The 22321-nt window shown below is 40.5% G+C and overlaps 2 protein-coding genes and 1 long non-coding RNA gene across 6 annotated transcripts; 2 read left to right on the forward strand and 1 right to left on the reverse strand.

The window, feature by feature from the left end:
- Positions 1–974: 974 nt before the first annotated feature.
- LOC123975252 (protein-serine O-palmitoleoyltransferase porcupine-like) lies at positions 975–8621 on the forward strand. 3 transcript variants are annotated; one of them, XM_046056559.1, is made up of 15 exons: positions 975–1327; positions 2108–2250; positions 2359–2551; positions 2706–2749; positions 2911–3092; positions 3203–3333; positions 3431–3451; positions 3755–3769; positions 3876–4001; positions 4090–4190; positions 4322–4398; positions 4506–4569; positions 4775–4860; positions 6322–6432; positions 6858–8621. In XM_046056559.1, exons 2-15 carry the CDS (start codon positions 2115–2117, stop codon positions 6957–6959), a joined length of 1389 nt encoding a protein of 462 aa, XP_045912515.1. In that variant the 5' UTR covers positions 975–1327; positions 2108–2114; the 3' UTR covers positions 6960–8621. The 3 variants fall into 3 exon arrangements, with proteins under 3 accessions (XP_045912515.1, XP_045912516.1, XP_045912517.1); XM_046056560.1 differs by lacking the exon at positions 3755–3769; XM_046056561.1 differs by lacking the exons at positions 6322–6432; positions 6858–8621 and adding an exon at positions 5144–5349.
- A 169-nt stretch (positions 8622–8790) lies between these two features.
- Positions 8791–10127, reverse strand: LOC123975824. Its single transcript, XR_006826167.1, has 4 exons — positions 9720–10127; positions 9544–9575; positions 9374–9443; positions 8791–9136 (listed from the first exon to the last, which is right to left on the reverse strand). It is a non-coding gene; the product is annotated as an uncharacterized LOC123975824 (long non-coding RNA).
- Positions 10128–10755: 628 nt separating this feature from the next.
- Positions 10756–20300, forward strand: wdr13 (WD repeat domain 13). Of its 2 annotated transcripts, none has more exons than XM_046057259.1 (10): positions 10756–10839; positions 11404–11491; positions 11604–11835; positions 12269–12378; positions 12631–12761; positions 12849–13156; positions 16895–17075; positions 18190–18331; positions 18494–18612; positions 19369–20300. In XM_046057259.1, exons 2-10 carry the CDS (start codon positions 11451–11453, stop codon positions 19551–19553), a joined length of 1449 nt encoding a protein of 482 aa, XP_045913215.1. In that variant the 5' UTR covers positions 10756–10839; positions 11404–11450; the 3' UTR covers positions 19554–20300. The 2 variants fall into 2 exon arrangements, with proteins under 2 accessions (XP_045913215.1, XP_045913214.1); XM_046057258.1 differs by lacking the exon at positions 10756–10839 and adding an exon at positions 11252–11270.
- The last annotated feature ends 2021 nt before the right edge of the window (positions 20301–22321 follow it).

The raw sequence follows: 22321 nt of genomic DNA on the forward strand, positions 1-22321 counted from the left end.
GGATTTTTTTTTTTTTTTTTTTACCTAAATATTTTGGTGGGGGTTGAGGAGTTGCGACCAAAAAGGGTCTTCAGATATGTCCTGATGGTGGCACTAGAGGGATTGTTAAATTGACCCAAAACTGTCTGCCTGCTTGTCTTGGACTGACCTCTTATCGGTGTCATATTGCATTAAAATTGCCAGCTTGTTCTGTGAGCTGCGATACAATCCTATTGCAGAAAAAAGCCCACAGTACCATAACAATAAGATGCCTTCACACCTTTATTTGTTGGGGGTTCTGTCACTATATCTGCTTGTGATTGCCAAAGGGTACTTTTCCTACAACTACTACAGCATGGTGTAGAAGTAAAACAATAAGATGGTACAACTTTCTTGCAACCAATCTGTTTAGTAAAATGTTTATTTGGTTGCATAGAATAAATGATTATTTTAGAGTAAAGTAAAGAAATGTTTTCTTAGTGCTTTTTTCTATAGTACCACTTTCAAATAAAGTACCCCTTATAAGCTCATTAGTTGTGATTAACCTTTATTAATGGTTAATAATATACTAATGTATCTGGACCAAAACAATTTATCAATATTTACAACTAAAGACTTGATGGTTTGTCCCTTTACACTGTTAATGAAATACAAACATAATTGCAGAACTGGTTTATTACAAAGTGTGAAACTCATGACCCTTTATCAGCGACTTGTAAACATTTCCAACCGCACAATTGATGAATTATTAAAAAGTAAGATCCATTAACCTAAATGAATGAGGTGAAACAACAGCCAACCTGGCAACCCAAGCGTTCTTACAAATGGTTTAATGTTGTTTTAATAATGTTTTTTTTTAACAATAAAGAAGCCATTTGTTTCCACTTAAGAAAGCCCACTAAACACAGAGAGCCACGTTGCTAAGGAACACAATTTGCTTTTGTCTACTGTTACCCTACAGTTCATCCCTCCGTAAACCTCTTGGACCACATCTACGAGCCAGATGAGAGTTTGTCTCCCGTCTGATTCCATCTGCACGCTGTACACATCCTATTGGTCAGAACGCACCGGTAATGGTGGGCGATTATTCTGATTGGCCGCTTTGGCTGTCACTTTAGGCCAACGAGAGGCACGATTGGCTGACGTGAGAGTTTTCAGCCTGGCTGCATAGATGACAGGCGGGTGGTGCTGATGCTGTGACAATGGGAGTCATCCAGATAAGCGGCATCTGGACCGAGTGTGCTTAAAACACAGCAGCAACACACACGCGCGTAATTCACTGTAAAGGGAAAAGACAAGCAGCTGGGTAGAACCACGGGGAGGAACCTCCAGCTGCTGCTCTGAAAGGGTAAGTTTTACACTGGAAAACAAACGGACATGCCCGGGGCGTCCAGTTAGCTGTTTCCGACGTGGGGGGCTGGGGAACGGCTCTCAAGTACGTTGGTGACAAAAGTAAATCCAGCTGGCTATGTGAAACTGGGTTAGCAATGTCTACCTGTTTACCCGCATAGCTCTAAGATGCTTTGCTCTGAACGTATACTGTGCTGTTAGTGCAGCGGTTGTAGGAAGACATCTATGAGTCAACTCATCCCCTTGGTCGACTGCATTGCGGAGGGAGCATGCCCTGTAGAAAAGCATGTCTACTTATCTTCATACAGCCCTGTTAATAAGTCTCCAGTACGCCAAAAGCGAAGACTCTTCTATTTGTGCTTTCTCACATCCTGAGATTTCATTCTGACACATCATTATTCCCATAGATCCGGTTTGATACCTTTGTTAGAAAATGTGAATAATTATATATTTAGATTAGCATAAAAATATCTCAGTGTCATCCCTAAAACTCTTGTCATCTATTGCAATGATTTGCACTGATTTGTAGTGAGGTGCTGTGCATGCTGGGATTTGAAGTTTCAGCTGCTGTATGTCTGCTGACAGTGAGTGAGGGATTAAGTGAGCAGTCTGTGCTTGCAAGTTCACTCATGTGTGCCAAAGTGCAGTACACATACAGTATGCTGTACCTATGCATTATAGCCATAGATGTAGTCCTATATGCTGACTCTGGTGAGACAGACACCATTTTTTTGTTGTTGTAAAAATGCAGTATTTGGCTCCCCTCTGCTTTTTAAAGTCTAGTGATGGGAGCGTTCAGCCGCCAGAAGTTTTTCCAGGAGCTTGCACATGGCTGCCTGCTGCCTACAGCTCAGCAGGGCCTGGAGCAGGTATGGCAGCTGCTGGTTATCTGCCTGCTGTGTCGGCTTCTCTGGATATTGGGTGAGAGTCTTGTTATTTTGTGCCCACTCAGTGTTATTCACCTTTAATTTAGCTTGCATCATCATAATAACCTTTACTATACTTTATTTCTTTTTCTTGCTATGTCAGGCCTCCCCTCTTTTGTCAAACACCTGGGCACAGTAGCAGGAGGTTTCTACTGTCTCTACCTGTTCTTTGAGCTTCATATGATCTGGGTTGTCCTCCTCAGCCTTCTCTGCTACCTCTTCCTCTTCCTCTGCCGACACTCTACCATCCGTGGCACCTTCCTCTCCATCACTGTGCTCATCTACCTGCTGCTGGGGTAAGAGAGTCCTCCTCTGATACCTAACAGCTCAGCAGCACACATCACGTCATGTGTTTGAAGTGAACACTTTTCAAAGTCAGCGTTGCAGTGAAGTTGAATTTGCGATGAGAACGACATCACAACTGAAGCTATTATTATCCAATTTTATCAGAGAGCTGCACATGATGGACACCACCAACTGGCACAAGATGAGAGGTATAGGCCATGGATCTTTTCTGTAGGCAGCAACATTTGACACATTTGAGATAGATAAAAGCAATACATGTGATTGATCTAGGTTTACCTTTATATTCAGCATTGATGATGCTCTTATGTTGAAATCTAGTGACTATTTAAGCACTGCTGCTGTTGTCCAGGTTCACAGATGGTGGTTGCCATGAAAGCCATCTCTCTGGCCTTCGATTTGGACAGAGGTGTTGTGACCAGTGTACCCTCACCCATTGAGTTCATGGGCTATATTTACTTTGTGGGCACAGTCATCTTTGGTCCCTGGATCAGCTTCAACAGCTACAAAGAAGCTTTAGAAGGACGTAAGCTGGTAAGTATGAGACAGTATTTCTTAATAAGGATGGAAGAAGGTGGGGGTTAGGATTATTTAAAAGATTTAGCCGCTAACTGTTCAAATCTTTGGTTCTTTCTTCTTCTCAGAGCTTTTCATGGCTTTTAAAAGTGTCTGTTAGCTGGGTGAAGAGCCAGGTGTGCCTTGTTATTTCCAACTGTGTGGCGCCCTACCTCTTCCCTTATTTCATACCAGTCTATGGAGACAAGCTACTACGCAGGTGAGCGGAACATTTAGATACTCGTAAACAAATTTATTCTTATGGCTTTGATTGCTTTGAGCTCATCTTCTTTTTTTATTACTTGCTTTGCTTACAGCAAGAAGAGGAGGAAGATCAGGTAATTAAATATCCACCTCAGTGAACACCCTCAACATTGTAGGCATGCCCTCCATATATATTGTATTCTTTAATGCATGCTTATTTTTCTGTTTACCATTTGTGCAACACCTTTACCTGCACGCAAACCCCCCCCACCACCCCCGTACAGCCACATGTTTACTCTCATTTACTGTTTTACCATCTTAAAAAATGTGGTGAGACATAAATCATCACATGATGAGTCAATAACACATCTATAAGAAATTAATGTATGATTAACATTAACTGCTACACATTCTCTCTTTACCGCGTTGCTTCTCAGAGGTACGCCGGCAAAGTACGTCTTTTAATAATTTATTCATTCATTCAATCGAGTTCGATTTAACTTGAAATTGGAATGTAATATTCGTCTGCTTCTTCTTCTTTTGATGTCACTGCATTAGGTGGTTACTGGCGTATGAGAACACAATGTCTTTCCACTTCAGCAATTATTTTGTTGGTTATTTGAGCGAGACTACTGCTACTCTGGCTGGGGCAGGCTTCACAGAGGAGAAGGAAAACCTCAAATGGTCAGTATAATGGCAGTATAACATAAAGCTTGTTTCTTTTTATTTACATTTTTTTAACAAGCCCCCCTACCCACCTTTTGTTTTGTAGGGATATGACTGTATCCAAGCCACTGAATATAGAGTTTCCCCGCTCGATGGTGGAGGTGGTAACGTCATGGAATCTGCCCATGTCTTGCTTTCTGCACACCTGTGAGTTACAATGTTAACAGTGATTGCTTGATGGCAGCAGCTGTTTTTGCTTTTCGTTCTCATTATGTACAACACAATAATGGCTCATTTAAACAGACACTCTCAGGCAAGCTGATGCTCTCATCTCACAGATGTTTTTAAAAGTGCTCTGAAATTTGGGACGTTCTCCGCTATCATGGTGACATATACAGCCAGCACCCTTCTGCATGTGAGTACTATGTGGAAATCTTACGTAAGCAAGTGTGCCTACTCTGTACTGCTGTGTGTCTGTTTCAACTAGTGGACTGTTCTGATTCTAACTCTTGTGTCTGGTAGGGTTTGAGTTTTCATCTGGGTGCAGTACTAATATCTCTTGGGTTCATCACATACATTGAGCATGGTGAGAGTCTGCCTAATGTTTTCTCTTTTCCACATTAGAACCTTTCCATTTAGACAAGGTGCTTAGCTTTGTAGTAATGGTTAATTGCACCCGCTAATATACACTGTTTCTGTTCACTGCAGTGCTTGTAATTTACCTCTTATGGTTGAAAAGGAACTCTTCCTCTGGCTCCTTCTTTATGCTTTGGTCTTGTTTTGTATTTCAGTATTGCGGAAGAGGCTTGCAGCAATTTGTAATGCCTGCGTGCTGTCAAAGAAATGTCAGCCAAACTGTGCTCACCGGAACAAAAAGGTAATATGAACCTTTCTCTTACTTCTCCCTCCTGTCAGCGGGCTCTTTAGGTTTGTGTGAATGTTAAAGAAATAGTAAATATGCTTATTTGCAGAAAGTTAGTTAGATCAGTACTCGCATGTCTCTGAATATGTATGCTATATGTACACTAAATAGGTGGCACGGTGGTGCAGTGGTTAGCACTGTCGCCTCACAGCAAGAATGTCGTGGCTTCAACCCCGGTTGCCCCGGCCTTTCTGTGTGTGTTTGCATGTTCTCCCCGTGTCCGCGTGGGTTCTCTCAGGGTGCACCGGCTTCCTCCCACCATCCAAAGACATGCAGGTTAAGTTAATTGTCCTTAGGTGTGGATATGAGTGGTTGTTTGTCCTGGCCCTGCCAGGACAACAATGGACCGCCTCCAGCCCCCCGCGACCCTGTACGCAGGATAAGGGTACACTAAATACGTATGTTAAATATGTATGCTCAATATGCATGCTAAATACAGTATAAAGCTAGAGCCAGGAAAAAATTAGTTTAGCTTAGCATAAAGACTGGAAGGCGGAGGAAAAAGCTAGCTGTAATGGTTTTATCTCTTTATATTTAGAGTACAGACATGAGAGTTGAATCGATATTCTCAACTAGCTTTCAGCAAGAATTTATTTACCAAAATGTCAAACTAGTCCTTTTAAAAAAAAAACTTAATGCATCTCCATCTTCTATTTTTTAGGTGTTTTCTTTTATTTCTCTTTAGTTATAGTTAATCACAGTTTTTGTCTTTCTTTTTTTTAAATAAATGTTCAACACACTGCACAAATAGGAATCTCTATTCTGACCACAGGCCTGTGGTGTTTTGTACATTTTTTTGTACATATTCTGGTTTTCTTCCAACTTTTTTATGTGTGCAAATGGCCAATGCACTGGCATTGCTGGCACATTCGTTCAGAGCAGGAGGTGCTCAAAGGGTGCCTACCTAGTAACTCTTCTGGCCTAATTAACATTCAGAAAAAAATGTGTATTTTTACTCTGCATATATTTCAAAATATGAAAGCTAAACACCTTATATTTTCCCCCTTTGATTTAGCCTATCATAAGAAAAGCAATAAACTTCCTCAGCAGGCAAAGTGACATATTCATATTAGAAAACACAAGAAATAGTCTAATCATTAAAAAGATATACCTAATATAAAGCAGTGTGGACATCAGGTTTTAATGCCAGAAAAAAAAAACAATTGCAGAAGTTCAAATACAGCAGCCCCGTAGGTCTGCCTTGCGCTGTCAGTTGATATATTTTGGGAGTTTACTGGCAAGGTGCCCAGAAAAAAATCCCTTATGTTATATTGGTTACACACATCAAGAGCAGCGGGAAAGGGGAATAATGATTTATGCCAAGAAAAAGCAGCCTGCAACATACTGCTGTCCATTCCCATCACAATTTCGACAATGATAAAATGGTGCCCAATGCTTGTCTCACTCTCTCTGCAGGAGCTATGGGTGTATATGATTAACATAGCATTCAGCGCATTGGCAATACTCCACCTGACGTACCTGGGCTCTGTGTTCAACTCCAGTGTGGACTATATGGAGGAGGATGAGGTGAGGTCACAACATGTTTAGAAGAGTATAGGCAACTACATTTATACAAGTCAAAATCATTTTATTTATGTATTAATGGGGGGGGGGGGAGTAAAACAAACCTCAAAAAGGGCAACAGAGGAGAGATATCTCTTCCAGGATGTACAAATATGCAATAAATGTCATGTGTACAGAATAGACAAACATAAAAATACACCCTGTACTAATAAAATGTACAGTGCACTATGTGATACACAGACATGTGAAATGCAACCTTAACCGGCGGTATTTGGAGTTCAAAGGACAGAGTTGTAGTGTCATATAATTATTTTTTGTATAGTTCTAAATCTGTTCAGAAAATAAGAACAAACAAATGTTGAATCCTATTTTCTGTGTAAATGTTTTTATGACCGTCGGGCTTACATAGTATGTATTGCCCCCTACAGGACGATATAACCCATCATACCATTCAGAAGTGGTCAGAGCTGAGCTGGACAAGCCACTGGGTCACATTTGGATGCTGGATACTGTACCGACTCATTCTCTAATGATAAGAGACAGAGAAATAGAGAAAGTGAAGGAAGCAATAATGAGATTTGTAAGGCTGGTTCTCCACTCCTGCACTGTGACTTTATTCTGCATCAGACCGAAGAGAACTGAATCAACCTGTATACAACAATAAACCAACACGCAGTGCTCAGGTTGCGCCGCATGTTGGCTGGGTAATCTATTATTCTAACCTGCTGGGGACTAGTTTTGATATCCATGAAATGATAGCCCGCTCCTCCCTCCCTTTCCCCATATCACATCCTTTTCATCTGAGCCGAAGTTGTCAAGCCCACATGTTGTGACAGCAGTTACCGATGTCTTACTGTGAGTCAGAATCAATATCTATCAGCATGGTGGAGATCTGCTGCTCCTTTCTGCGGACACACGATAGAGCCCGTTATCTAGGTTTCATCGTCGACTGCAGCAGATGCACTCCTGATGAGGTTCCACCACACCTCAAGTGTTTTACAATCTTATTTTTATGTTTGAAGGATAAGGCTACTGATATTCTATGTGGTTGTATTATTTTCAACAAATCCCATGAAAAGACCAAAACCAACAATGCGTTAGTCTGTCCCTCAATGCTCTCTGACTTCCTGTCTTGTGGTTCTCAGCCCCAAATCCATTATATATGCTTACATCTGAATAATTTACTGAAACAGCTAGGCACTGTAGTTTTTAGCAAACGTTTCTCAAAAAAGAGTACTCATGCTCTTGTGAGTGTACATATAGCAGCAGGACGGTGTATGTGGGTCTGACTCAAAATAAACTACAGTGCCTACGTACATTGTAATGAAACATGTCACGAAGTGCAACACTTATTAGTTGAATTAATTCATTGTTGCTTTTGGTCTTTTGTTGGCAATAAGAAAAGTATTGAATATCGCCAGGCTAATCCTGAGCATGTGTAAGACAACAAATGGTTTACTTTTGAATGAAAAAAGCACAGGTTAATGGTTACAAGGCAGCAATTATAATGTCGCCAATAATTAGTTTCTCTTTTGTGAATTTTAGATAGAAGAAAATGAATCCGTAAGTCTGTAAATTATTTTTTGTGGTGAATTTTCCTAATGGTGTTTGTATTTTGTTTTGTGTTATTATAATAATTTCCTTTAAATTAAACTCGTTACCTTTTGTCTAGAAAAGGTCCTATTAGTATTTGTGAACATTTGAAACACTCTTCAGTATTGAAAATAAAAGTTTAGAATCAGGGTATTCCACATGTGTTAGCGGGGAAAAACGTTTAAACTTCTCTGCCAATTTATTATTAGATGAAATGATACAGTAAACTATATTAAATATTTATCCTTAAGAACATATTTTTATTACACTGCTGCTTTTAATGATGCATTTATGTAATTGTAGAAAGAATCAAATGAGCATCTGTATGAGGTTGTGGTCACATTTTGTCTATAGCTTTCTTAAATCTAGAATCAAGGGATTTGCTTCTTGACTAGGATGTAGTGTTTTAGATTAAAGCCTGAATGTTTGTTCATGCCTGAGAGTGCTCAGTCTCTGCCGACTTAGTGCCACTCAATCCAACAAGTGTAAGAGTATTTTAAATAGTATTCTGATATTTACGTTATGCCAACTTTTCTCCCTGTAAATGTGAAGGCACTGACACACCGGTGATATTTTTATAAAATTTTACATGAAACCTGGATCGCCGTCTTTGTTTAATTCAATGTGGAAAAAATTCTGAGAAGATGTGAAATGTCAGGATATAAGGTATAGAAGTAAGATACACATGGACTGATGTAAGAAATGCTTGTTTATTTGAATTATTATTTACAAGAAGGATGTATGGACTGATAGTCAATCATGGTATGAGGGTGAGTCAGAGCAATTGTCCGGTTTAACCTGGAGTCTGTTTCTGAGCATCCAATAAGCCAGAAGATAGCGTGGGGAAGGGGACAGAAGGGGGAGGAACAGAGGTTGAACAACAGATGGTGATGGATGGAGATCAGGTTCACTTTCTACCTCTGTGAGAGGTGAGCAGATGCTGTATTGAAAGACCGCACAACAGCCCAGTCTGCAGGCTCACGGGAAAAGTGTGGCGCACTCAGCCCTGCTTGCTCCGGGGGCTGCCATTTTTACGACGGCAGGACCCCAGCAGTGTCTCCAAAGCCATCTTCACAAATGCCTGGAAGTTATTGCTTCTCTCCCTTCGGCTGTCCTGCGAGGGGATGAAACACAGACAGATACCTTCACTGGGGACACAGCAATCACAGCACCTCATTTCCACACTGTGTGCCAGACATAGCGAATATATCTCAAACCACTGAAGGCTTTTAACAATCTTGACAACAAAAATGTTTCTTTCTCAACTTGGAAATCATGTAGTCTGCACAGATTTGATTCACTGGGTTAAAATAACATGCTGGCAAAATGTAGGTTTTATATAAATGTTTACCTCCTTGCTTCTTGTTATCGTCTCCTTTCTGATCACCTTTCTTCGGCTGCTCTTTAGGACTCTGAGGTTGCTGTGAAATTAAAGCCAACATAAATAAAGTGAATTAACAAAAATGTACATATTGAGAAGAAAATCTGGATTTTGAAGTAGTGTAGTAACGGTTTTATTACCTTGGTAGCTGACTTCTTGTCCGACTTATTACCTGAAAATAGTGGACACACTCAGTTACTCTCTATCAAAATTAGTCATCTAATCTTTATGTCATTGAACATGTAGCTCTTCTGTTATCCAGATAAATGAAACAAAACTATTTTGTAGACATACATTTTTGTTTCACATTGCTTACCTTTTGTTCCTGGCATTTTGGCTGTGCTCCAGAGTCAGTAGCCTACTGATTTTGAGAATGCAGTGCTTAATGTGGTGTTGAACTCGGTCATTTATGGCCCGTGCTTGTGAATGGCTCTGTCACTGGGGCCCCTTCGAGAAAGAGCACCATGAACAAGCAAAGAGCCCTGTCAGCTGAGCAGCATGCCCCACAGCTCTGCAGGTCTTTGCTGAGCCAGGCGAAACCTCAGAGCTGACCTTGTAATACTGCCATTGTGAAGCCACTGGAACTGTGTGTTCACCTATTGTCCATGACAAGAAAGCGTTTTCATCATGTTACCAGCGATGTGATAGTGTTTGCTTTTGTAAATTGTCTACTAAATCAGGGAAAACTTTCTGTCATGTTGATCAGCTATATTAGAACGTGGATAGAGGATTAGGATTATGTCCTGAAAAAACAAAATGAGAAGATTTTGTTGTTAGAAGGTATTACTTTTTAAAAGTGTAACAGTCAAACATTCAGCTAATCTGCTTCATCAAGACTGGGTAAGAAGCTAATAGAGAGACTAGATTTTCAAGACCTTTTTAAGAGAAAAAAAAAAGGATAATTATGAGAAGATGTTGTTGTTACATATGACTACACTAAATTAGCAATCAGAATTGTCAGCACTGAGTGGAGGATAATAGCAGGGATCATTAAGTGGGGCTCAGATTTGCCAACCTTTGCATTCTTCATTGTGTGGACTTCTAGGCTAGTAAAATATTGCTAATATTAACCTATTGATTATTTTGCCCCTTGAGAACCGCTGTGGTCCCTAAAGGCACCACTCCTACTATGCAAATGACTTTGTGCATGTGTGTAGGTGGGGTTGGAGGACGGTAAATGGAATGTTGTAAAATTTGTGAAATGTAATTTCTGTCCTATTAAACTACGATGTTGTAAATAAAGTAGTGTCTGTTTTAGGCCGTGGCCTGTTGCATTTATGTATCCAGTCAAATTGTTATTTGATCAAACAATAAACCATGTAAATACTAAGAAATATCATCCGGATTCATGTAGTTCCACATCAGAAAGTGGGCTGGTTACACCGTGTCATGTGACACGTGACAGAAAAAGCAGCGATGGAGAAAAGCTAAGGAAGGTGAGCCGTTTTCATACGTATTTATCTGTGTTTCTTTGTTGTATTATTATAATACAGTGGCTAATACTCCGTGTAAAATTGCTAATTGGCCGACTATCTATGTATATTGAAGAAAGGATGGAAAATAGATGTTTATGCGAGGACATCGCATATGATGTTGTGGCTAACTTGCTAATTGCTAGCTAACGTTAGTTAGCTTTGCGACGTTATCTGTCAGGAAGGCTTGCCTTTTCTTGGTGCTGCTTGCTATACGCAGGCAAATACTGTCCCACCCGTTCATTCTTTAGCCCCATTTGACTATTTCAGGTCACTTCAACAATTATTTCCTGGTGTCAAACTCGCATAGCAAAACATAGCTCAATAGCAAGGTATTCTTCCTGTGGTGCCATTAGATTCTGTATCATCACTTGATTCAACGTTGTGGATGGGAGGTGGGGGTGGTATTTCAGTTCAATGAATGTAACATCTATGTTAGCTAAGCTACATTCTCATACAATGCATACTTGTAATGTTTATTAATGAAAGTAGCAAAAACATATGAAGTGGTGTTTTTTATTTTGACAGGAATCTGCCCTGGCAGTGGATTCCTCTCTATCCAGAGTGCTTGTGGAATGGCAGCAGTTTGGCAGCAGGTTTTGGCAGTGGACGCAAGGTGAGACTCAATCATGCAGCATACTTTAATTGTCTTAACTGATGAAGAAGCTATTCAGACGTGTAATTGCTTATGGACCACTTATTAAGTATTGTGTGTGCTGTGTCCCCAGGTACAATGCTTACCGCACGCCTACGTTCCCACAGTTCCGAACTCAGTACATCCGCCGACGCAGCCAGCTGCTCAGAGAGAACGCCAAGTGTGGCTTTGAGCCAGGGCTGCGCAGGCAGTACCTGAAGCTGCGCAGTCAGCTGCTGGCCCTGCGCTACGGGCCCCTGTCTGAGCAGAGCAGCTTCAGGGCGAGCAGTGTGCGCAGCTCCCGCACCACACTGGACCGCATGGAGGTCAGACCCAAAGAAACAGAAAGGGCAGGGAAGGTAGAAGTGAAAGAACGGGAGGGGGTGGGGGTGTTTACGAATTTGGAAAAGGAGCTATAAATATATGGAGAGTTGGAATGAAAATATAGGATTCAACATATGAGAGGCATCTGGATAGCTAGACCTTAGTTTTCATCAATCAGCAGCATAGCCAAACAACACTTTGGCTGCCGATGCATATTAGCTGAGCAGCTTGGTTGAAATGGCTGGAATTGCCCATGTATATGGGCAGTGTCATTCACTTAAAAATGCATGGTAATTTCAATAAGTTTTCAATAAATATTGATTGTTATTATATGATTATTTATGTTCACAAGCTTCTTCTTATTTACACTCACTCCTACGAGGTTCTGTCTCCCCCTCCCCTCCCTTTCCTTTCCTCTCCTCTCCTCTTGGGCAGGACTTTGAGGAGGACCCCCGCGCCCAAGGGGCACGTGGTCACCGCCGGTCCGTCAGCAGAGGCTCCTACCAGCTACAGGCCCAGATGAACAGAGCAGTCTATGATGAGAGGTAATCAGAAGAACGCCACACAGAGATCCTCAATTTGCCTCCATCATCTTGTCTCTCTGCTTGAGCAATTTAATTCACTTTGATTTATTTCTCCCTTTGAGCCATTACTTTTTGTTGGATTTACTGGCTTCAATTCTGGTTTGGTTGCACTGAGTAATGGTCAGATCTCTTTAATGGTCAGTTGTCAGCTGTAGGCAAGGGTTGTGGGGTGTGTTTTATTGATTATATGCCTACATGGTGTTTTTTACACAGGCCTCCGGGCAGTTTGGTGCCCACCTCAGTGGCAGAGGCCAGTCGTGCCATGGCAGGGGACACAACTTTGAGTGAAAATTATGCTTTTGCTGGCATGCACCACATATTTGACCAACATGTAGACTCTGCTGGTAAGGAAATGTTTTTTATTCATCATCATACATTTGTATACATTAAGTTTCAACATTTATTTCTTCGTCCTCTTCTTCTTCTTTTAGTTCCGCGGTTGCAGTTTGCCAATGATGACAAGCACCTCCTTGCTTGCTGCTCACTGGATGGCACCCTGTCCATCATGACACTGTCTCCGTCTCCTCCCAGTGTTAAGGTGACCCTGAAAGGTCACGGAGGTCCTGTCACAGATTTTGCTTGGTCTCTGAGCAATGACATCATTGTGTCGACATCATTAGATGGGACTCTGCGTATCTGGAACACGGAGGATGGTCGGTGCATCCGAGAGGTCAGAGATCCAGAATCCAGCGAGTTGCTCTGCTGCACCTTCCAACCCATGAATAACAACCTTACTGTGGTGAGTTACATTTAAGACATGTTAGAACGTGTTACAAAACATTTTTATATTCTCTCGTAATAATTCCTACTAACACAAAACCTGAGCATGGGATTTGTACTGAATTACAGCTAACAGCATTGAAAAACATCTGAGAACTTAATTTAAGACTAGAAAGGAAAGTTTTAATAAACTAATTACCTTTTGTGTCAGAAAGTGAGGGTGCACCATTTTTGTGTTACAGTATTATACTTCTAATACTCTGAATTGATTATAAAGAATTAATTTAACAATTAAATAGTATTGTGTTTGCAGGAACAAAATTTTGCTAATTTGAGTTATCAACTTAAATACAAATGACAGTGGTTGTCTGTCTGGACTAAATGTTGCTGTGAGACTTTAATATTGAAGTCACCATAAATCAGTACTAATTTAGAATGTCTTATAAAAAGTGAAGTCGAAATATTTTCTGTAATATTGAGCTGCTCAGGAACCAAATTGCATATCTGCATGCATTACTGTGGTAAGCCATTCAACTGAAATTCACTCATTCAGCATCAAACATAATAAAGCTGCAAGCGGCATTGGAGTGAATGTTGGCATATGGATGTGTTCAGGGCGGGACTGTTATCATACATGTAAATTTTGCTACAGATGTGAGCATGTACACTGAAGTTATAACAACACCTGTTTTATGGCGAATCATCGATTTTCGATGCCATGACACGGACAAAATCTCACAGATAGCACAACTTTTCATGTCTTTAGATTGCACAGCAAAAATTTGAAGTTGATCAGATTAATTCTACAGAGGGGTTTGTTAAAGAGGTGGTATTATGCTCATTTTCAGGTTCAAAATCTTAATTAGGGGTTGTACCAGAACAGGTTTACATGGTTTAATTTTCAAAAAACACCATATTTTTCTCATACTGCACATTGCTGCAGCTCCTCTTTTCACCCTGTGTGTTGTACGCTCTGCTCTTGAGCTATAGTACTGCATCTTGAACAAAATCTTTGTTGGGAGTTGTACATGCGCAGTTCCCTGGTAAGGACTACTAGCCAATCAGAAGCAGAGAAGCGCGGGTCGTAAGAAACGAGGTAGTGTGATCCAAATCAAAGCCACTTCAGACTGCGACCGTAACCTAGCAGATGGTATAAGTTACTCAGAACCACACAACATCATTGTTCCACATCTTACCAGAAACCACTACAAAAATCACCATATTTCAACTAAATTTTACATAAAAATTGGCCAAACAATTTGAACGTTTGCTCAGTAGCTTTCATATCGGGTGTAACATTATTATTATTATTATTATTACTATTATTATTATAGCTATAACTTTAGCTGTGTTAGCCAACGTTTACAACAACTCCGCACTTGAACAGTCTGTGAAGTTACATTGCTGTGTTTATTTTAAATATAATTCACTTACAGGTTGTGATTGTGAATTTCCAGGCCCAGACAGAGTCGGAGTTGCATCGTCTTTTAGGACTAAATGTTGAACTGTTGCCGGTGTTCTGACGATCTATGCTGCCTTGCCGAAAAATGCTACCATAGCGCAAATCGATAGACTCGACTCTACTCGGCCCTGCTCCGTTTTCCATTGCAGATAGTACCCAGAGATAGTACGTAGCTTGTGCTACTGCCACGAGGTAATGTTCAATGCAACACACACACCAGCGATCCACACAGCTTTTTCTTTTTTAAGTTAAAACGTTTTAACATTCCTCAGAATGTAAAGACAGATAAGCGGTATGAAAACCTTACAGCTGTGTTTTCCTCTGCCGTTGTTGCTGCAGCGGTCTGTGTGACGGTGGTAGCAGAGGGCTCTGTGAGCGGGCGGCTGGCTCCTCCCGCGGGTTGGCACAGGCTTCCCCCGCAGCCACTTGCGGAACTCCGAAAATATTCAAGCACATTTTGTTTCGCCATCATTTCTCGTAAAACTGTCAATATTCGAAATCTACACAGCTGATTTCTCACCTCAAAACTTCTCAGAAGTGGATTTAGTGATGAAATTCCATACGAAAACTGTAAAATATAAAACTTTCTGTTGCTGGCCTCTGTCTGGGGCAAGCAATGATGATGCAGTGAATAATGACGATTCTCTCTGACCAATCAGCAGTCTGTCGTGTTTTCACGTTACATTTTAGTATCCCTCAGCTCGCTTGGAACCTCGACGGAGGTGAGGTGATACGAAAAAAAGTACCTGGAAGCAGGTACAACATTTCTACAATGGAAAACCAAACAAAGGCGAGTCGAGCCAACGGGCCTCCGCTAGCTTGGTTTGAGGGCGTGCCTGACCCCCTAGCCGCTTGGCAAGCGTTTTCATTGTGACGTTACAAGTACAGGAAGTGAAGGGCTGGACTACAAACGAGCTGTTTTCAAGCGGTTCAGAGCAGAGCTTTCTGTGGGAGATGGGAACTCCCTTTGGGCTGGACTTTGGGCTCTTTCACTTTGCAAACCTGTTACATGCACAAAAAAGATAGATAACTCAATAAAGGAGCGGTAAGGAGAGGGAAAAAGCCAAAAAGCATAATACCACCTCTTTAAAGAATGTAACCTGTGAATTGTCAAAAAATGGCGGTTAAAAACAAAATGGCCGACTTCCTTTTGGGCTTAGGGCATTGCTCCTGGAGGCTTTTTTGTAGGTCTGGACATGATACATCTGCCACAAAAATTTCGTACAATTCTGTGAAACGTGGCCCAGGGGGGACTAGCGAGCCATTTCCCACGCATATATGCGAAAACAAAATGACACGTAAATTTTCACCAATCTTAAAATTTGTTGCGAAGTTTCATGAGCTTTCAAGCATGTTAAGACTGCCAAAAATGAAATTACTTTGGGAGAAAGAAAGAATTCCTTCAGTTTCAATAGGATTCAATAGGGCATGTTCCATGCTCAGTCCTAATTATGCAACACACTATTATGACATTTCCTTTTCCTTCACCTTTACTGTTTTCTTGATACTTAATACTTGATGGCACAGTCCAATTTGGCTGACTGACATATTGCATTCAGAATGTTGGGAAAGGGTTAAATGAGCCTTAATTTCCACTTCAACATACATAAAATGCTGTAAATTGAATTAATTATCAAGCGTCTTATTTTGCTCAAAACACTCTCATTTGTGTGAGAGATGTATGTTCACAAAACAGTAAAGCATGCAGAGGCCAAACCTCCCACTAGTAGCTTTTCAGCTCATTCCCAATTGCTGCATGCATATTCATGCAGACATTGATTAAAATTGTAGAACTGAATGTCATGTTTAGTTACCAAAATAAAAGTGGTAAATGTCTTGGATAATTTTATTTTTACTCTGCTTTGTCAATGACAAATAGTTTAATTGATCAGCAGAATGTAAAATGAAAGCAAAGTTGTGCGCAGCAGTTTCCGTTTACACCTCATTAAATAAAACGATGAGGGAGATGGATATTTCTTTTTAACCAGTTGTACCAAAAATAAGTAATAACATTAGAGTAGAGGAAGAAATGTGTTTCTTTATGGTTTCTACTGGTTTAACTGGTCTGTCTACCAGAGCAGCCCTGTATTGGTCTCATCTGCCGAAACACAAGATAATATGCTTTCTGTTCGGTCGTGTCTAGTATTAGACTTCAAAGAAATATTGTATCTTTTACAATTTCAACCTGTGCTTGTGCACCAGCAGAAACTCTACATCTAGTGCTTTTCACAGTCAGTTTCTCAGTGCTTCCCTGTGAAAATAATGAAGGTCCTCACTCCCAGTTCTGTGTTGCAGGTGGGAAACAGCAAGCACCACCTGCAGGTGGTGAACATCTCCACTGGGAAGAAGGTGAAGGGGGGCTCCAGCAAGCTGACAGGCCGCGTGCTGTCTCTCTCCTTTGATGCTCCGGGGAGGATCCTTTGGGCTGGTGATGACAGAGGGAGCATCTTCTCCTTCCTCTTTGACATGGCCACAGGTACACTCACAATATTTCCATGGCAGAGGGCAGAGTGTGTAGGGACTGAATCACAAATTCTACAGGAATGCAAACTCCTCACCTTTCAGCGAAATTCACAGTTTTGAAACCAAAATGGGTCACCTACGTGATTTGTGCAGATCTGATGAGAAAATAAATTGGGGTAATTTGGTTGTTGCTAAGACAGCATTTAGGCCTACCTGTTTTATTTACCGACTCCTCTGCTCTCTTTATTTATGTATTTATTTTTGAGTACTCTCCTCTCTAGCATGAGCTTTGCAACTAACCAATCGTCACTCCTAATGCCTCAACCCTACAGCCAATCAGAGGCAGCATAGGGCCGGTCCTTTTTCTAGTCCGCTATACAGTCTATGGCTACACTGCAGAGTCTGATAGCTGAACACGTGAGGACGGTAAAAGACTGCCGAACGAGCTGTCCGTAGGAAAGCAAGCCTGATGTAAGACAGAAGTAAGCTAGCTTAGTAATGTTACCAATTTGATAACTTTGCCCACTGTTATTAAACAGTAATGTTAGCGAAGCTAATTGTTCAGAGCAGTGGCAGCAACCAGGATATAATGTAGGCTAACATCAATAGGATAAAATGTGTCGGCATCTGTTATTTACACAGAGGACGCTGGAGACATGTCCCCATCAAGTGTTTAATAAAAATGCTTTGAAAAATAGCTTGCTACATGAAATGGCAAATAACCAATGAAAGTGATTTGAGAAAGTTTTATTTGAATTTTTAAGTAAGAATAAACAAGCTACTGATTATGAAATGACCCCAAAATGTGCAGCACCAGTCAGTAACTTTAACTTCTTGTCACAGTTTCTATTTGGCCAAATTTTCCATTCTCTTCCTGTGAACATAACAAAAGAGGAGGGAGACTAAATCATACATGCATGTGTGCTAATTCAGCAAGGATGATTTTACATGAGAAAAGTTGATCTACACGAGAAACATATGTGAAAGCAACACAGAATGAGAGCTTCCTTCTCACCTTTTTTACCCCTGACCAGTTTGCATGCCTGATTCTAATAATTGTATCATGCTCTGAATGGTGTCACTGTTGAGAGGGAAAGCAGTTGATGTGTTTCTGCCCCCCTCTTTAGGGAAGCTGACCAAAGCCAAGCGCCTGGTGGTGAGCGAAGGCAGTTCCATCTGCAGCATATCTGCTCGGTCCTGGATTAGCCGAGAGGCCAGAGACCCCTCCCTGCTGATCAACGCCTGTGTCAATAAGCTGCTGCTGTACAGGTCAGTTTCTAACGGCATGTCACCCTTTATTAATAGGGAGTTTTGTCTCCACTGTGCTAAGATATAATTTAAAGCCACCTTCATTGGTGAAGTATGTATGTGAAGATGTATTTAAATTGTCACATTGAATGTGATCGTTTGTGCCACCTTTGCATTTGGCAGGGTGGTGGACAATGATGGTACACTACAGCTGAAGAGAAGCTTCCCTATCCAGCAGGGTTCCCAGCTCGTTCATAGCATCTTCTGCCCCCTCATGTCTTTCAGACAGGGGGCCTGTGTGGGTAAGACGTCTCTCAGCCTTCCTGCTGTGATATTTGAATAGAAAATTACACCACAGTTCGTTAAATGCTGCAGGCTATCCAAGGTGAGGAAAAAAGATATGCATGTATACTGCTACTTTTGGATAAAAAGAAAAGGCAACATCCTTTCAGCAATAAGGTAACCTACCTTGTTAGCTTGTATATATTTTATTAAATTGTTTTTGTAAAGCGTTGTTGTGTACATGAGAGTAGTTGGATTTAACACTCTCAACCTCAGAGCTTCACCTTACTTGATTTTCCTCACCTTTTATTATTTCCTCAACAATCAACTGTTTTGCGTTTCATTCAAGGCTTGTCGGTGTTTAAATTATCAGGTTTGTGTCTCCAATTAACAGAAGCATCTCACTCAACAATACCCTTGAGAATCTTCGGTTAAGGATGTGTTAATTAGTTAACAGATATTTTGCAACACGGTTTCTTACATTATTTCAATAAAGGACATAAACAGAACGACACCTGAGAGGTCTTTGTGGCAAAACTGGCCTTAAATCTGTATCTCTGGTGCCATCTTTAAAATAGTTTCCCTGCTAGAAATGTAAAGACTGTATTGTGGATATGTGGTTTTAACAGTGTCTCTTGAGATAGCTTAGTAGATTAGTTTACCTATTTTCAGTCCAAACCGAATTGTTCTAATAAGCCATCCATTATTTATTGATTTAGTAGAAATTTGTCTTCACCATTTAATTTCTTGATCTCCCGATTTGCCCTCCCACGCAGTGACTGGCAGTGAGGATGCCTGTGTCTACTTCTTTGACGTCGAGCGCAACGCCAAGGCGATAGTGAACAAGTTACAGGGTCACGGGGGACCAGTGCTCGATGTCAGCTTCAACTGTGATGAGAGTTTACTGGCATCCGCCGATTCCACTGGCATGGTCATCATCTGGAGGCGGGAGCAAAAGTGACTGGTCCACCAATAAAATGCTTCCGTCCATTGCAAACAAAAGGCCTGCCCTGCCGCTCCTTAACTGTTCAATGTATCTGTAGATGTTCACTGGAATGTAACAGGCTGCGTTGAACGTTTAATTTAATGATACTCAAGTGCAATCAGATAGAACACCATGCTGTGTAGGTGGTTGGGATATCTTAGAAATTCAAGTGGTTGGGGGGTGGATTGTGTGTGTTTTGCTCACGTTTGTGTCAGTACTCCTCCAGCTGCAGCTGAGAAATTGCTTTTCAACAAAGAATGAAAGAGCTAGCACTACTCCCATGCATGTGTCATGGCTTACCTCTGAATTGTACGGATATGACTGAATTTATGTGAAGAGGAAATAATGTAATCTTCCAGAGGAACCAGATCCAACACTTAGTATCATACAGACAGTCCCTCTGGCATAGATCTAGTTCACTATTTATGTAACTGTTATTCAAGCAGTGTAATCAAGTGTAGTAAAACCGCCTTATTTGCTGTCAGTTCTGCAATTGCCTGCTTGCATTTGAGACCATGTGCATGACATTGAACTCAGAATCAGTCGGTGGGCATATCAATCCCAAAAGACAAACAATTGTGTTTTTAACTAAGTGTTTGTACTTTTCTGTCTGTGTGTGTGTGTGTGTGTGTGTGTGTGTGTGTGTGTGTTTTCTGTTCACGCTGGTTGAAGATTCATATAATTTATTTAACACACATACAGAATAAACTACTGTAACTGTCAGCAGTCTTTATTTCTTTTTTCACAAAATATATCTGAAACTATAGAATTAAAAAATTAAAATGGTAATAACAGAAGAGTTTAATGTAGGGTGGTCAAACCAGCAGTGTGGGACTCTGTTAGTCATTGTGTGGGTCTTCAATATCTACACAAGATTCCCCCTACGTTTTAGTTGTTTTAACATTTAGAATGAGCTTGTTGTCTAAATATCTTAAAGGCTCTGTAGTTCAATAATATTTGACATTTTGAGTGTGTTCTAGTTGAGAAAAAATAGTCAATTCCTCTGCCTGTTTGACCATCAATAATGATAATCACATTGATAACGATGTTTTTAGCCATGCTAGCTGCTTGGATCTATGGATTGCAGCGTCAGTTTGCCTTTCGGTCCACCATTTTAGTCCAGTCTGAAATATCTCAAACACTGTTGGATGTATTTACATGAGGTTTTATACAGGCATCCATGGTCCCTAGATGATGAATCCTAATGATTTTCATAATCCCCTGACTTTTCACCCACTGCTACCATGAGACGTTTGTGGTTTTGAGTAAAATATCTTGACTGATAAATTAATAAATTAAAAAAACTAAATTAATTTTCTTTAGCAGAAGTGTCTGGTGACCCCTCAATTATTTCTTGGAACCACCGGTGAAGTAGATCAAAACTACACATTCAAGCTACCACGCATCAAGAAATGTCTATTTTTTAGATCTAGACAAACTATAAACATGATACATTAGTGTTGTATTGACGGACTAATGTATCATAGCACTGACATATCCACACTGCTTACACCATCTCAATGTTAGAGGAAGACATACTTAAATAATTAAAAACTGGAAACAGCTTGAAAAAAGTCACTGGGAAGCACTGCGCATAGGAGTATGTTTCAAACGTATGATTTATGCAGAAATGCAGCGCCCTTAGACTTGATTGTTTTCCTCTCAAGGTTGGCAAGGCTATTGTGACGTATAATTGTGGATGTGTGGGAGTGAAAGCACAATGAATGGTTGCTGTCTGGTCTGGGAAGGTCAGGACAGAGCTTTGTTTGAGACAGGCAGGATAGGTGCTGAAAAAAACAGGAAATCCTATCCAAAAGAGCAACACAAAACTTATCCTGTGTGAACCTGTAGTGCTCTGATAGGACAATGCAACAAGGCCTCTGCACAACTCTGCATCTTCAGAACATAGAGTGGGCGAGGATAAGTTTTTACAAATGAGTAAGACGCCTTTTTTGTGGTGTATCTTGGAGGGAAGTGGGAAGAAAACTAAAAATAATAATGTGTGAACATCAGTTCTGGTGAGACAGAGAGGCACAGTAGGATACAACCTGTTACACCTGGACTAAGAGGATGTTCACACAGTTGATGCTGCTCACTATGGAAACATCTTTTCCATCAGCCACAGTCTGCACAAATAAAGACAATGGAAATTATCTCTCTTTCAGATTCAAAATATAGTCTAATGGTTTTTTGAGTGAATACATGTTCATACGATGGTCAGCACTGCTATCTATCATCAGCAGTAATAGTTTTACTTGTAAAATGAACTTTTATTCTTCCTGTTACCATACCACAAGCATATGTGAGTTTTAAACAGTAGAATTGTTTTTTTCTGGTCTATTGAGAGACTGGATTGCGTGTTAAACCCATTTCTCAGTTTACACAAAAGATTCCACAGCTGCTGCTTGAAAAGCCTGGTACAGAGGAGCATTTATTTTTTATTTACATTATTTTACAGTAACCATTTATGGATTTTGTGTTTTATTAAATGTTTTCATCTATAGGATGTGGTAAAAAAAAAAAAAAAATCACATTTCAAGGTTCTGTTCATGCTTTGGAGCATGAAGGCGAATGCTAGTTTTTTAGTCTACTAAAATCTAAGTCTAAACTTAACTCATCATCTTTGGAGTTTATTCAAAACTGTGCATGCCCTTCAGAGTGTAATGTGAGTTCTCTCATTCTTTTGGCTGTTTTTATAACACATTTCAAGGATGTTCCAATATATTTGTTTTTTGCTCAATTGT

This window comes from Micropterus dolomieu, linkage group LG08 (assembly GCF_021292245.1).
Source record: "Micropterus dolomieu isolate WLL.071019.BEF.003 ecotype Adirondacks linkage group LG08, ASM2129224v1, whole genome shotgun sequence".
Classification (NCBI taxonomy): Eukaryota; Metazoa; Chordata; class Actinopteri; order Centrarchiformes; family Centrarchidae; genus Micropterus; species Micropterus dolomieu.